General features: G+C 41.1%; 1 protein-coding gene across 1 annotated transcript in view; it reads left to right on the forward strand.

Moving 5' to 3' along the window:
* GRIN2D (glutamate ionotropic receptor NMDA type subunit 2D) overlaps nt 1-17021 on the forward strand; it is a 52864-nt gene that overhangs the window by 15934 nt on the left and 19909 nt on the right. The window contains exons 9-10 of the mRNA XM_070727884.1: nt 8176-8336; nt 16545-16732. Coding sequence (XP_070583985.1) covers nt 8176-8336; nt 16545-16732 — 349 coding nt within the window. The remainder of the gene's footprint in view (nt 1-8175; nt 8337-16544; nt 16733-17021) is intronic.

Consider the following 17021-nt stretch of genomic DNA (forward strand, 5'->3'; position numbering starts at 1 on the left):
GACTTCCTCCATAGAAAGCAAATGTGTTCATCATATTATAGTTTGCACTACCCATCATGTGCTGCCTTGAATTCAGTAATCTTTCCTTTGGAGAATCAGAAGAGGCCCTGACGTCATGGCTATTTGAAAAACAGAAGAACTCAAACTCTGCACCTGCCACAAATCAAAGATGGTTTTGTATTTTTAAAATATTATACCCTTCTGTCTGTCTCATGAAAAGGCATCTCAGTAGCCAATACAGGTAGTCCTCAGCCAATAACAGCAACTGTGACCAACTATGCTGCCAGGTCTCAGGCCATTAGACTCTAACCCCCTGGTCAAACGAATGATATGTACGTTGTTGAGTGGGTATGATTAATTTTTAACAATGAGGCTTTTAGTTTAGATTAGTGGGTTCATATTAATTGGATTTGTATTTGTATTGCATTTTAAAAAATATTTTTTTATATGTCGTGAGCTGCCCCGAGTCCTCAGAGAGAGGTGGCATATAAATCCAATGGATGGATGGATGGATGAGTGATGCAATCATTTAATGGTCATCTTACATAGCAATGGCAGTTTCAACAGCTCTTGCTGTTGTTAAGCAAATTCTATGCCATCATTATGTGAGGAAGTCACACTATCACTCTACTAACAAATAATTCAACACTGTCAGACTTTCTACTAAATCTGCACTTCTATTCTACTAGTTTTTCTCATCATTCCTATCACCCATTTCCTCCCATGTTGACTGTATGACTGTAACTTGTTGTTTATATCCTAAGATTTTTATCAATATTGCTTCTTCATTGCTTATTTGACCCCTATGACAATCATTAAGTGTTGTACCACATGATTCTTGACAAATGTATATTTTATTTATGTACGCTGAGAGCCTATTCACCAAGACAAATTCCTTGTGTGTCCAATCACACTTGGCCAATTCTATTCTATTCTATTCTATTCTATTCTAGTCACTATTGTGACCTCCTGCAGCTTCCCCGTTGACTTCTCTTGTCGGAAATTAACAAAGGAGTCTCGGAGAGGGGCAGCATACAAATCTAATAAATAAAAATAAATAAATAAAATAAATTGGCAACTAGGTGACCAATGTAGGGATGCTTAAGAGCCGAAACATCTAAGACTGATCATAAGTACCACTCATTGAAGTGCAAGTTAAAATAGCCATTGAACAAGTGGTTGTTAAGTGCTTCTCATTTCAAACATTGAGAATATATATAGAGAGAGGGAGAGTGGAGAGGAAGAACCTAGAACTAAGGAGAAATTTCCTGACAGTTAGAACAATTAATCAGTGGAACAGCTTGCCTCCAGAAGTTGTGAATGCCCCAACACTGGAAGTTTTTAGGAAGATGTTGGATAACCATCTGTCTGTAGGGTTTCCTGCCTAAGCAGGGAGTTGGACTAGAAGACCTCCAAGGTCCCTTCCAACTCTGTTGTTATTATTATTATCATTAAGATAATTATAAAAATATATTAACTTTGTATGTAGCTTGATTGGAGTGACACTAGTTGGCTCACAATAAACAAAGAAATTACAATAAAAGATTAAAAATGGCAAACCTGACAGGAAGGGGGAACAATCTGAGGTTAGTTGGGGAAAGATCAGAACCAATGTGAGAAAATATTATTTTATTGAAACAGTTGTAGATGCTTGGAACAAACTTCCAGCAGACTTGGTTGGTAAATCCACAGGAACTGAATTTAAACATGCCTGGGACAAACATGTATCCATCCTAAGATAAAATACAGGAAATAGTATAAGGGAAGACTAGATGGACTATGAGGTCTTTTTCTGCCGTCAATCTTCTGTGTTTCTATGGAAGGAAGGAAGGAAGGAAGGAAGGAAGGAAGGAAGGAAGGAAGGAAGGAAGGAAGGAAGGGTTGCCTCTTCTCATATCCGTTTATTAAAGTGTAAACTCCCAACCTGGTGCCTTCAAATGCTTTAGGCTTCAACTCCCTTCCTTCTTTCCAACATGGGGACTGAATTCCTTTGGAACATACCATGTTACTGGAGATGGACAAGCTGTTGGACCCATTTGTCAAATTTAGAAGCTCCACAGGGCCCTCCACCGGAAACCTTGTTGGTACCCAGCATGTATTGGATGTATTTATAAACCAGACGTGGCTGATTATCGCCTGGTAATTAGCCCCTGACGAACAACCACAGCTGTGGGAAGGAGGGGGCCACGCAAATCGGACCAGCTGTAGCATGGCAGCCCAGTTCCCACTGAATCCCTTTCGTTAAGAGCTAACAAGCTGGGGTGTAATTAATAGGCATAATTAATGTCCAACAAGAAACGCAATCTCAGATAAATATTAAACAGCTCAGTTTAACAAATTCACACTGGGTGGGGAGGGAGGGAAAGTTGGTAATTGGAACAGAGAAAGGAAAGTTTTGCGAAATGTGCTTGAAATGGGCATCGCTGGATAGATTTCATACTCTGAATTAAGCCACACAGAGCCGGGTGGCTTTCTTCCTTGGCAGGCGTATCTGGGACTGCAGATTTAGTGGTGTAAAATTCCACAGCGGAGGCCTGTTAATGTCTTACAACACTCCAGTGAAGAATCTTTCGGTAGCAGTGAGAAACAAACAGATAAAATTGGAGATGTTAGCTTTGAAGGAGCAGCATTGCTCTTCTGGAACTTGCCATGGGGAAAGGCACTGGATTTTGTTCTTTTGTGGCTGAGGTCTCAATCCTCCGGCCTCGTTTCAAAGCCCCCAGAAAAGAGTGTACTGTAATCAAGAGAAATGTGCCCCAGAGGTGGCTGGGGCAATAAAAGAAGGAAATGGGGGAAATTCTTGCTTTGGCTCTTACCCCACTATTTGCTGGTTTCTGACCCTGCCATATGTGTCTAAAACTTCCCCAGTATTACTGTCTATTAAAACAGAAGCCTTGGCAAAGCTGTGCAGTCCATAAAACTTAACCAGTAGTGATGGGCGAACCTAACCTGCACAATTCGGGTCCGTACTGAATTTTGCGGTGTTTGGTATGCCGAACACGAACCTGAAATTTTTTCAAACTTCAGGCAAAGTTTGGGGTCATGTTCGGCGTTCGGAGCTTTGACGTCACCGGCAGGTTGCTAAGGACGCCAAGGTGATCACTTCCTGGATTCTATGGAATCCAGGAAGTGATCACCTTGGCGTCCTTAGCAACCTGCCGGTGACGTCAAAGCTCCATCCCCGGAATCTCTTTGTGGGAGGGATTCCCCGTTCAGGTTCGAGTTTGGGTTTGGTTCCGGTGAATTTTGCATAAAGTTCGGCCGAACTTGCCGAACCCGAACACTACGCCTATCACTACTAACCAGCCAGTTCATCTCAAAGGTATCACAAGCCTCTTCCATGTTCTTCGAGGTCACAAACATTTCTCCATCTCTGCCATCCTGCCATCTCCTCCTGCTATATATTCTTAGCCACCTCCATTGGTCTTTTCTCTATTCCTTTTTCCCCTTGTTCCTTGATTATATCCACAGTTCTATCAAATTCCAGATAATCTGAGCCATCTCCTGTATTCCTTTCCAGCCTTCTCTAGAGACGTTTCTTCCTCTAATGCAGTGTTTCTCAATTATTTTCTGTTATGCCCCCCCTAGGAAGAAGTAAACATTTTGTCCCCCCCCCCAACTCTCTGCCAGGACAATTGTTTGCAATATTTGGCACATTTTTGCTGAAAAAACCTATCAGTGTGATAGGGGTGTAATGTGTTTAAGTGACACCTTAATTTATTTGGCTTCATGCTATCCATGGCCAATATTTTAAAACCCAATAAACCTATTGGTCTTTCCTCGTCTCCCACTGTAGTCACAGTGAAGCCAAGTGCTACATATGATTCGTCACATTTCTTCATTTTCGCTTTCATGAGACTTACGTTTGTCTCATTATCTCCGTCTCTCTCCTCCTTTCTTTTCATCCCTGTTAAATATTTTTCAATGGTATCTCTTAAGGGTCTGTTATATGTACTTCATATCTCCTGCTCTGTGCTGCGTGCTATTGTTTAGGGAAAAAAACCCCTACTCCCTGTAGCAAAAAACCCCATATTCCTTGGGGTCCCCCACTGGCATTGCTCCGTGCCCCCCACCAAGGGCCCCCCGCCCTACTATTTGAGAAACATTGCAAGTCTAATGGAAGGCTGGTAAACCATGGCCATTTTATGACTTGTGGACTTCAACTCCCAGAATTCCCGAGGCAGCATGGTTGATTCAGGAATTCTGGGTGTTGAAGTCCATAAGCCATAAAAGGCCCATGATGCACCACTTCTACTCTAATGGCTCCTCAGCCATTTGCCACAAAAATTAACCTTTTTTCCATGACCCTCATTTAGAGGAATCGATCCCTTTAGAGTACTGATGCTCTGACTTTTGTCCCCAACTAGGGTTGGGTTTTTAAATTGACCGCTTCTTCCTTATCTGTGCCATGCTGAAGAAGGGTCCCAGCAACCGGTTAAGCCCCACAGAGTAAGCCTTCTCCAGGTCCCATCAACTAGACAATGTCGTTTGGCGGGACCTAGGGGAAGAGCTTTCTCTGTGGGGGCCCCAGCCCTCTGGAATCAGCTTCCCCAGGAGATTCGCACTGCCCCCCCACCTTCCATAAAAACTTAAAGACCTATTTATGCTTGAGGCCATTAGACGCTGCCCCATACGACGAGTGTAGTATGTTTCAATATGTGAATGATAATGGATGATTTTAACTATTAGTATTTTTTAAAGTCTTAAGTTATATTAATTGGATTGTTTTAGTTATGTATACTGTATATTGTTTTTCGACATGTTGTGAGCCGCCCCAAGTCCTCGGAGAGGGGCGGCATACAAATCCAATTACATAAATAAAATAAATAAATAAGGGCTCTCCAGAAGGGCAACTTGTTATAGGCAACCAACTTGATGAGGCTTGAAATGTGACGAGGATGTTTTTCTCTACAGCTTTCTGAAAGTCCCCTCTTAGAAGAGAACAAACAGTTTGTCCCTGCCCTTGATCCTTCTAAATGTGTCCCTGTCTATTTCCGTATTGCTGATCTCTGTGCACCTCTCTGTCAACAATCATTTTCTGACAACTGCTGAATCCTTTTGTATCCAGAATTTATCTTTCTGTGGCATCCATCTATTTTCAAGACCATTGGAGGCTTCGCTTCCACCCGTATGTCCATCCCCTGCTTGGCTTTCTAAATTATTTGCTCTCCTCTTCTTTTGAATAAAAGACAAAGTTAGCTGTTCGCCCCAGAGTTTAAATATAGGTATACGAGTGTCTTGAGTTTAAATGCATGTATGTCTGTATCTTGAGTTTATATGTATGCATGTATGTTGAGTTTAAACGCCCATATGTATAATATATAGAATGCATCTTGTTTAAATGTATGTATGTTGAATTTAGATCCATGCATGTAGAGTATGTATGTATCTTCTTTAAATGTATGTATGTATGTACGTATGTATGTATGTGTGTGTGTGTGTATGTATGTACAGTATGCAAATGAAAAGAAATGCAAAAAAGTTACAATATTTATACAGGTACTTACCAGGACACATCTAAATTATATTAAAATAACCAAAATATCCCCATTACATGTCACAACTTTTGAGCAATCCTAGATTTTGGAAATTGAAAGTTGAAAAAATTGACATGCCCTAGACTATGCATGTACCTTTGAGTTTAAATGTGTATATGTAAATTGAGGGGGGTTGTGTTTGTGTGTGTGTGTATGTATATATATGTACATATCAAGTTTAAATATATGTATGCATGTATGTTGAGTTTAAACATATGAGTGTATCATGGCTGGGTTCCAGTTATCTTCCCTACTGGTTCGCATTGCATTGAAACTGTGTGTTTTCAACATGCATGCTTTGTGTACATACCTGTGTACATCACACCTACATCAGGTTAAGGAAGTGACCCTCTGCATATAGGCAGATAATTTTTTGCTAGTCATTTTGCAGTAGTGGTGACCAGAGAACCAGTTTGGGGGCAAATTCTCTGCCGGTTTGGGGGCAAATTCCCGCCACCAGTCTGAACTGGCACCAACTCACCACTGGTGTGAATGGAGAGAGAATCAGATTAGATTAGATTAGATTAGATTTATTGGATTTATATGCCGCCCCTTTCCGTAGACTCGGAGCGGCTCACGACAATGATAAACAATACATAATCTAATCACAAATCTAATATTTAGCAATCTAAATTACAGTTTTAAGTTAAAAAATCCAAAAGAACCCCAATATATAAAAAAACAAGCACACAGTCGAATCATACACAGAAACTACATGGGCAAGGGGGAGATGTTTCAATTCCCCCATGCCTGACGGCAGAGGTGGGGTTTTTTTTCCAGCCTGGAAAAGCTTTATACAAATTTTTAGCAGCCTCAGACTACCTCCAGAATTCAAAGTCTGTCTAGGCTTTTCCTAGACACCACTTTCCTAAGTGTTCTTAACTTTTAAGCACCCAAATTGTAAACCTAGTAATTGATTACAACCTGTAGAGCTAATAGCCCGTTGTGCTGAATGAAACTGACATGGAGAGCCATTTTGAAGTACAAAGTAGATTCAAAATATAATATTTACAGCAGTGAAATGCAATCAACAGTGTTTATCTTTCTTTCTTCCCGACTGTTACTATGTGACTTGGAGTTGCACATACAGTATAGGGCTGAGGTTTTTTTCTGCTAAGGGGATACAAAAGCTTATTTGGCCTCATGTATCTTGACTCCGAAAGCCTCTTTCCCAAAGCTGTTTTTAATTACAAAATGATATTGGAGCTCAGTTATACCTGCTTATATGTGACAAGTGAGGAGCCCCTGGGACTTTTTCTCAGATATGCTTTCAAGAAATACTAACATCATTCACCTGGATTGCCAGAAAAATTAAAAGGAGAAATTCTATGACTAAATCCTTGGAAAAATCTTTCCTAATAGCTGATATTTCTCAACATTTTTTTTCTAACCCTCAAAGTCTTTTTGTCAGAATAAAATATAAATAGTAAAAAGAGAGATTAGATCAATATATAAACATATATTATGTGTGTAAATAAGCACCTTTGAATTGGACACAACTAGTGGAGTAAAAATCCACAGGTACATCTATCTATCTATCTATCTATCTATCTATCTATCTATCTATCTATCTATCCATCCATCCACCTACCTACCTTCCACCCACCCACCCACCCACACATACACACACACACCTATCTATCTATCTATCTATCTATCTATCTATCTATCTATCTATCTATCTATCTATCGCCAACCCATCCATCCATCCATCTCTCATCTCTCATCTATTTCTCTAGCTTTATCATCTATATATCTATCTATCTATCTATCTATCTATCTATCTATCTATCTATCCATCCACCTACCTTCCACCCACCCACCCACCCACACACACACACACCCATCTATCTATCTAATCTATCTATCTATCTATCTATCTATCTATCTATCTATCTATCTATCTATCTATCTATCTATCTATCTATCACCAACCCACCCAACCATCCATCCATCCATCCATCTATCCATCCATCCATCTAGTCTGTCTGTCTGTCGGTAAAGAAGGGCCTATGGATTTTTACTCTGCTAGTACCTCCATTTCAAGAAGATTGAGCCAGCGCTGAACCCCAAAACTTCTGTAGTCATGTGCCCAGCATGACATCACAGAGCGCACTTACCTTCCAGCTAAAGTGGTACCTATTTATCTACTTGTATTTGCATGGTTTCAAACTGCTAGGTTGGCAGAAGCTGAATCAAGGACAAGAGCTCAACCTATCATCCTTGCTTCAACTTGTATATGTGTGTGTGTGTATGTATGTATGTATGTATGTATGTATGTATGTATGTATGTTGTGTGTGGGGATACACACAGTCATATATTACAATTAAGATTAATAAAACTTTTTTTTTTAAAAAAACCATTCCAGTAATGTGCTGTCCTTTTAACCATCCATCTACCAAGCCAGCCAGCTCTAGATTTACCCCGACATAGCAGGAATCTCCTAATATCTAGAAATCCTGATTTTGGATATGATTTCTATTGTAATCAGGGCTAGCCAAACTTCATGTGTTTCACTCAGCCAAAACCCAGGAGCTTCCAATCCTCTCCGACAGGATTAGTCTCTTACTTCCTGAGTGTGTTTCCATTTCTAAGGCTGGGCTGGCAATGCCTGTTTCATTTGTCTACTCTCCACAGTTCCAGAGGCCCCAGCACCATTATCCTCCCTTGAGATTTGGCACCGTTCCTAATGGGAGCACCGAAAAAAATATTCGGAACAACTATGGAGAAATGCATGAATATATGGGCAAGTACAACCAGCGCAGTGTGGAAGACGCACTTCAAAATCTGCAGACAGGGTAAGTGAAGGGGGAATGGCAGGAAAGACCAATATAACATTGTGAGAATAGGAGTAGGGAGGGAAGACAAGATTGTTGTTGTTCCTACCCATGTCTTCATTTAGCCACTCCACTTTTAATACTTTCTCCTGCGATCTAGAGTAGATGGTCTGTGGTCACTAACATACCAGCTGGTGTTGTTAAGTACAAAGAATCATATTGATCATGCCTATTCATCAGAAGCTAGTCAAGTACCATATTTTGGGGGGGGGGTATAAGATGCACCTTATTTTGGGGGGAGGAAAATAGGGAAAAGAATCTGCCTACCAGATATTCATCTGGCTAGTGTCCTTAGTCTGTTCAGCTTTAGCACATTGTTATCCCCTGGTTAGGGCTAAAAAAAAACCTTTTTCAGAGGGAGTAGGAATGAAAACAAGCCTGCAAAGGGCAGAAAAAACTGCTTAGGATGGAATAGGACTAATTATTATTATTTATTATTATTTATTGGATTTGTATGCCGCCCCTCTCCGTAGACTCGGGGCGGCTAACAACAATGATAAAAAACAGCATGTAACAATCAAATTAATAAAACAACTAAAAACCCTTATTATAAAACCAAACATATACACAAACATACCATGCATAACTTGTAATGGCCTAGGGGGAAGGAATATCTTAACTCCCCTATGCCTGGCGACAAAGGTGGGTCTTGAGTAATTTACGAAAGACAAGGAGGGTGGGAGCAGTTCTAATCTCTGGGGAGAGTTGATTCCAGAGGGCCGGGGCCGCCACAGAGAAGGCTGTTCCCCTGGGGCCCGCCAAACGACATTGTTTGGTCGACGGGACCCGGAGAAGGCCAACTCTGTGGGACCTTATCGGCTGCTGGGATTTGTGCGGTAGAAGGCGGTTCCGGATGTATTCTGGCCCAATGCCATGTAGGGCTTTAAAGGTCATTACCAACACTTTGAATTGTGACCGGAAACCGATCGGCAGCCAGTGCAGGCCACGGAGTGTTGCAAAAACATGGGCGAATCTAGGGAGCCCCACGATGGTTCTCGCGGCCGCATTCTGCATGATCTGAAGTTCCCGAACACTTTTCAAAGGTAGCCCCATGTAGAAAGCATTTCAGTAATCGAACCTCGAGGTGATGAGGACATGAGTGACTGTGAGCAATGACTCCCTGTCCAAATAGGGCTGCAACTGGTGCACCAGGTGAACCTGGGCAAACGCCCCCCTCACCACAGCCGAAATAATAAATGCTGCAAGCCAGGAATATCATTAGTACCACATCAGGGCTGAAAAAGCCTTTTTCAGAGAAAGTAGGAATAAAAAGAAGCCAGCAAAGACTTAGGGCAGGGAAAAACCTTCTTTGGAGGGAATAGGAAGCCGGGAAGATTATAAGTACCCAGTTAAGGGCTGGGGAAAAATGCTACATTCGGAGTGTAAGACACACCCAAATTTTCAGCCTTTTTTAGGGAGGAAAAGGGTGAGTCTTATACTCCGAAAAATATGGTAATACTACTAAATTGCCACTAGATCAGAGTTAATGGAATTCAAGAGGGGCTGGATTTAGATTGTAGGAATTTAAAGATTCCAGGCTAATTACTCACTTGACTCCTCCTCCAGGGTCTGCCTGCTCTTCTGCTAGAGGTGTAACATCTGAAGATTTTATCAGCAACCACATTTAAGGAACTTTTAGACCGTTACTCACATTCTTTCTACTAGCTGGCTGCTTTTGGAGTGCAGTCATACACCCTGAAAAAGGGGCCATGTTTCCCCCTGCCTATGCAACTCACAGCTGCAAAGGGATATTAATTGCTGTGGCGATTATAGTGTGACATTTGATTAAGCAAGTGTCATGGGTGGCTGTTGGATGTGGCTGGTGACATGGCTGACTCTCACACCCATATTATTTTGTGACCTTGTAACACAAGTTTGTTAATTGGTTTTTATTAAATAAATCTTAGTCAAGTTAATAATGTGAGTTTTGGTCAATTAATCAGTGAGCCGGTTGAAAGACTCATAAAAAAAGGAGCTCTAAAGGCAAAAAAAAAAAAAATGTTTTCAGAGCATACACAATTGGGATAGAGAAAAAAACTTCTTAGATGTGTTCTTCCCTTGCAAGAGGACTGTCTTCAAGGATTTGTGTTATTTAAAAACTAAAAATGTTAAAACCTGCCAGTTTATTTATTTATGAGATTTTTATCTTGGCTTTATTGCTTTATTGCCCAAGGGGGTGAATATAGATACAGTGATTATGATTGATTTGATGATTTATTAGATTTGTATGCCGCCCCTCTCCGCAGACTCGGGGCGGCTCACAGCAATAATAAAAACAATGTACAATAACAAATCTAATATTTAAAAATATCTAAAAAACCCATTATTTAAAAAGAGACATACACACAAAAATACCATACATAAACTATATAGGCTAGGGGGAGATGTCTCAATTCCCGCATGCCTGACGGCAGAGGTGGGTTTTATGGAGTGGTACCTCTACCTGAAAATGCCTCTACTTACGAACTTTTCTAGATAAGAACCGGGTGTTCAAGATTTTTTTGCCTCTTCTTAAGAACCATTTTCCACTTACAAACCCGAGCCTCCAAAACTGTAACTGGAAAAGGCAGGCAGAAGTCTCTATGGGGCCTCTCTATGAATCTCCTAGGAGGAAACAGGGCCAGAAAAGGTGGGAAGAAGCCTCCGTGGGGCCTCTCTAGGAATCTCCTGAGAGGAAACAGGGCCGGAAAAGGCGGGCAGAAGTCTCTGTGGGGCCTCTCTAGGAATCTCCTGAGAGGAAACAGGGCCAGAAAAGGTGGGAAGAAGCCTCCGTGGGGCCTCTCTAGGAATCTCCTGAGAGGAAACAGGGCCGGAAAAGGTGGGCAGAAGCCTCTGCGGGGCCTCTAGGAATCTCCTGGGAGGAAACAGGGCTGGAAAAGGTTGGCAGAAGCCTCTGTGGTGTCTCTCCAGGAATCTCCTGGGAGGAATCAGGGCAGGAAAAGGCGGGCAGAAGCCTCCATGGGGCCTCTCTAGGAATCTCCTGGGAAGAAACAGGGATGGAAAAGGTGTGGAGAAGCCTCCGTGGGGCCTCTCTAGGAATCTCCTGGGAGGAAATAGGGTTTCCATCCTCCCTGTGGTTTTCCCAATCACACACATTATTTGCTTTTACATTGATTCCTATGGGAAAAATTGTTTCTTCTTACAAACCTTTCTACTTAAGAACCTGGTCACGGAACAAATTAAGCTCGTAAGTAGAGGTACCACAGTATTATACCTTCCTGCTTCAATTTTCCCCACAACAACAACCACGTGTGGTGAATTGGGCTGAGAGAGAGAGATTGCCTCTAAGTCACTAGTTGGCTTTCATGCCTAAGGCGGAACTAGAACTCACAGTCTCCTGTTGATTGTTCTGAAATCACCCAGCCGACTTTCATACCTAAACCAGGGCTAGAGTTTATAATCTCCTGGTTTTTAGCCCTACATCTCCACTATACTAGACTGTCTCTTACCATTTTTATCAATGATAAATGGATGCTTTGGGACAGTTAAAATATTCCGAATCCTTTCAGTTCAACCAGGTGTCCCCACAAATCTTCTGAATACAGTACATAGGAGTAAGTCTGTTAAGAAATAAACAAATCTGCGTGTAACTTTCTTGAGTCTTGCCATGAATACATGTTTGTCCAACAGTGCCTACTACTAAACAGGCTTCCTACTGTTTGTCACAACAGTGTTTTCTGTGAATGTCTATGAATTCTGGCTGATTTCTTTTAGAAAGGAACTAAATAAAACGAGCCCTACCCCATGTGGTACCCATTGCTAAAGGAATTGTGCTGCATTATGCTTTTAGTAAAACTGCTATGGGGGGTTTATACATCTGAATTTTTTATATGTGAACATTTTGCAACTTAAATATTATTTTCCACAATGCAAGAGGGATTATAGCTCATTCAGCCTCCTTTGAGCAGACATATGGGTAGGGCCTTCATTGCTATTGGAACAGCTGTCAAGCCTGCTATCAATTTAAAAAGCCAACTGGCTGGGTTATTATAAATATATGATTTACTATTTAATCCTATATACCAAGATCACATTCATATATGCTGCTAATTAAGACAGATTAACAGCTACTCCATGATTCTGTAGAAAATTATGAACACTCACTCACTCACTCACACACACACACACACACACACACACACACACTAGTCTCACTAGTTTAGTCAAATGTGAATTTTATCCTGAAGGAAATTTGTTACATTTTATTATTTGTATTGCTTTTTAAATTCCTTCAGACTTCTTTTGATTCTGTATGCAGCTCAGTAGCATTTCTAAACCCTCCCCCCCGCCCAGACTTCAAATCCAGAAATGGTTCTAGGCATGGCAGTGTTGTGGTGATGTGCAAAAATATTGTAGAACAGTGTGTCAGAGTTCCAAATAGCATCTGAAATTTAATCAGAATCCGAGGCATAGTGTTCCTCAAAGTTTATTAGCAGAATATTCCCAGAGCACGAATACAGTCGAAGGCATAATTTGTGGCAGCGCAAAGTCTCCAAATCAAACGATGGTTTCGGCCTGGCACAGTGTCTCCAACCTTAGCGATTTTAAGTTGTGTGGACTTCAGCTCCCAGAATGCCCCATTCTTCTCATTTCTGATTGGGGTATTCTGGGAGTTAAAGTTCACACATCTTAAAATCGCTAAGTTTGGTCTTGTTATAAGGAAGCAGAACTTTAGATATCTCCCCAACCCGGCCTTCCCAAAAGTTCATTGTAATAAGAACATCAGGCTACTATGCATACAAGGCAGTAGTGGGTTCAAAAATCCATTTCTACTGGTTCATGCGCATGGGCAGAAGCATCCCGGGTGGGTAGCCTCCCGCTACCTGTGCTACCTTTTCATAGAACCGGGCTGAACTGGGAGCAACCAGATATAAGGAACCAGAAGTGGCAATATTGTATTAAGAGGAGATAAAAAGATGGAGGGGTAGTAAACATCCTTGAAAAGGGGTCATGTTTCCTCCTGCCCCCTGATTCATGGATATATCAGTGAATCAGTCAAATTGAGGAAATAATGAAGAACAAAATGGAGGACAGGATTTATTCTAACAATAAATACATTATTTATTTATTTATTTATTTATTTATTTATTTATTTATTTATTTATTTATTTATTGATTGATTGATTGATTGATTGATTGATTGATTGGATTTGTATGCCGCCCCTCTCTGTAGACTCGGGGCAGCTAACAACAATGATAAAAACAGCATGTAATAATCCAATACTAAAACAACTAAAAACCATTATTATAAAACCAAACATACACACAAACATACCATGCATAAATTGTAATGGCCCAGGGGGAAGGAATATCTCAACTCCCCCATGCCTGGTGGTATAAGTGAGTCTTGAGTAGTTTACGAAAGACAGGGAGGGGGGCAGTTCTAATCTCTGGGGGGAGTTGGTTCCAGAGGGCCGGGGCCGCCACAGAGAAGGCTCTTCCCCTGGGGCCCGCCAAACAACATTGTTTAGTCGACGGGACCCGGAGAAGGCCAACTCTGTGGGACCTTATCGGTCACTGGGATTCATGCGGTAGCAGGCGGTATTATTATTATTATTATTATTATTATTATTATTATTATTATTTATTAAATTTATATTTCAGCATATAAAAACAGTATACATTGAGATATGAATAGATATAATAAGATATATTATGAATTGTATTCCCAGTGCTTTAAATCTCTGCCTTTTAAAAAATTATTTGAGAGATATTAGTCATAAAAAGAGCCAGTTTAGTAGTTAAGGCACCAGGCTAGAAAGTGGGAGACTTTGAGTTCTGGTTCTGCCTTAAACACAAAAGCCAGCTAGACGACTTAGGGCCAGTCACTCACGCTCAGCTGAACTCATCTCATACTGTTATTGTGAGGAAAATAGGAGGAGGAAAGTGTCTTGGATATGTTTGCTACCTTGAGTTGTTTGTAAAAATAATAAAGATGAAATACAAATAAATAAAATATAAAAGTGGGATACAAATAAGTAAAATAATATTTTTGTGTGCTGTTTATTAATATAGACTGAGGATTAAGATATAGTAATGTAGGTTGCAAGATTATATGCTAGCTTCTTCCTTCTAGCCATCTATAAACCAGCCACATTTTGTCTCTCAAGAGAACAATTTTGCATTTTCTATGCCTCTATCAAACCAACTTACTTTTAAACTCTGTGGATTAGACGCCAAGAAAACTATTCTTTCAAGATTCAAAAAAGTATCTGTGGGGTTCCTGGTGCTCTCTGAGTCTGGTTGTTTTCTTCCAGACATTTCATTACCCAACTAGGTAACATTATCAGTGCTAGGTGCATCATGAGAGCTAACAGTGATTTATGTTATGTAATGAAACCTCTGCAAGGAAATAACCAAGCTCTGAGAGCATCAAGGGAAACACAGTTCAGCACCTGAGCTACAAATATTGTCTTCTATTAAAAACAGGTGTCAGGTTTATTTGGAACAAATACAGTGATCCCTAATTTTTTGCTGGGGATGCGTTCCAAGACCACCCATGAAAAATGAATTCTGTGAAGTAGAGGAAATATTTTTTTAATGTATTTAACGAGTATTTGGGACTTTTAAAACCCACCCTTTGCATTAAACAGTCATTCTATAATGTTTCTCAGCTTAAACTACATGTGATATCATACCAGTTTCTTTATAATAGAGTACAGTAGTACTGTAAAAATTTTTTATGAATTTTTAATGGATTAATGGATCATCCAAGGGCATGGGGTGAGGTATCATCAATATGCGGATGATACCTAATTGTACATCTCCACCCCATGTCCAGTCAGCGAAGCAGTGGAAGTGATGTGCCGGTGCCTGGAGGCTGTTGGGGACTGGATGGGTGTCAACAAACTCAAACACAATCCAGACAAGACGGAGTGGTTGTGGGTGTTGCCTCCCAAGGACAATTCCATCTGTCCGTCCATTACCCTGGGGGGGGGAACTACTGACCCCCTCAGAGAGGGTGCGCAACTTGGGCGTCCTCCTCGACCCACAGCTGACATTGGAACATCATCTTTCGGCTGTGGCGAGGAGGGCGTTTGCCCAGGTTCGCCTGGTGCACCAGTTGCGGCCCTATTTGGACAGGGAGTCATTGCTCACAGTCACTCATGCCCTTATCACCTTGAGGTTCGATTACTGCAACGCTCTCTACATGGGGCTACCTCTGAAAAGTGTTCGGAAACTCCAGATCGTGCAGAACGCAGCCGCGAGAGCCATCGTGGGGCTTCCCAGATTCGCCCACATTTCTACAACACTCCGTGGCCTGCATTGGCTGCCGATCAGTTTCCGGTCACAATTCAAAGTGTTGGTCATGACCTTTAAAGCCCTACATGGCATTGGACCAGAATACCTCCGGAACCGCCTGCTACCACAAGAATCCCAGCGGCCGATAAGGTCCCACAGAGTTGGCCTTCTCCGGGTCCCGTCGACTAAACAATGTCGTCTGGCGGGCCCCAGGGGAAGAGCCTTCTCTGTGGCGGCCCCGGCCCTCTGGAATCAACTCCCCCCGGAGATTAGAACTGCTCCCACCCTCCTTGTCTTCCGTAAACTACTTAAGACCCATCTATACCGCCAGGCATGGGGGATTTGAGACACCTTTCCCCCAGGCTTATTATAATTTATGTTTGGTATGTATGTGCTGTTTGGTTTTTTAAATTGATAGGGTTTTTAGTTTTTTCTTAATATTAGATTTGTGCCTGTACAATATTGTTTTATCGCTTGTTGTGAGCCGCCCCGAGTCTTCGGAGAGGGGCGGCATACAAATCTAATAAATTATTATTATTATTATTATTATTATTATTATTATTATTATTATTATTATTATTAAAAATTTTAATGGATTTAAACCCGCTTTGAAAACCCGTGAAATAGCGAATCCGTGAAAGATGAACCGTGAAGTAGTGAGGGATTACTGTACTTTAGAATAGGTTTCAAAAGAGAGAAATTATATTTTTTCTTCTATTCGTTTCTTTAGTTATATATCTATTCTCTTCAATGTGTATTATGTATTGGACTAAATAAATAAATAAAATAAACAAACAAACAAACAAAACAATTAATTAATTAATTAATTGAATGTGTAGTTCCTTGCAGTCCACCCTCTCTGGGGTGCATTTTTCTCTGTGTGCTCCTCAATTCATCTCAGATGGCCTTTTTTTCTTCCGTCTGCAGGAAGCTGGATGCTTTCATTTATGATGCAGCTGTCCTCAACTACATGGCCCGCAAGGAAGAAGGTTGCAAGCTTGTCACCATCGGAAGTGGGAAGGTCTTTGCCACGACGGGCTACGGCATTGCCCTGCAAAAAGGATCCAAATGGAAACGGCCCATTGATCTGGCCCTGCTTCAGTTTCTTAGCGATGGTAAGACTTCATGGATCAGTCCCAGGTTCTAACAGAGGACGCTGGAACTGACGTGGAAAGTCTGGGTTAGAAGCAAAGGGGAACAGAAAGAGATGTTGCAATGGGCTTTTTAGTATCTAAAATGAAGAGTATTGTGCATTATTCTCCATACTCTCAAGTTAGTGTCACTGGAAAAAAGGGTTTTTTTTTAACTATATAGCCCAGAGATCTAAAAAGAAATAAAAAATAAATGCGGTTCAGAGTACCTGTAAATATGCATGTAGCATGCCGGGAGCTCCTTAAAGCAAGG

The sequence above is a fragment of the Erythrolamprus reginae genome, chromosome Z, assembly GCF_031021105.1.
Source record: "Erythrolamprus reginae isolate rEryReg1 chromosome Z, rEryReg1.hap1, whole genome shotgun sequence".
Classification (NCBI taxonomy): Eukaryota; Metazoa; Chordata; class Lepidosauria; order Squamata; family Dipsadidae; genus Erythrolamprus; species Erythrolamprus reginae.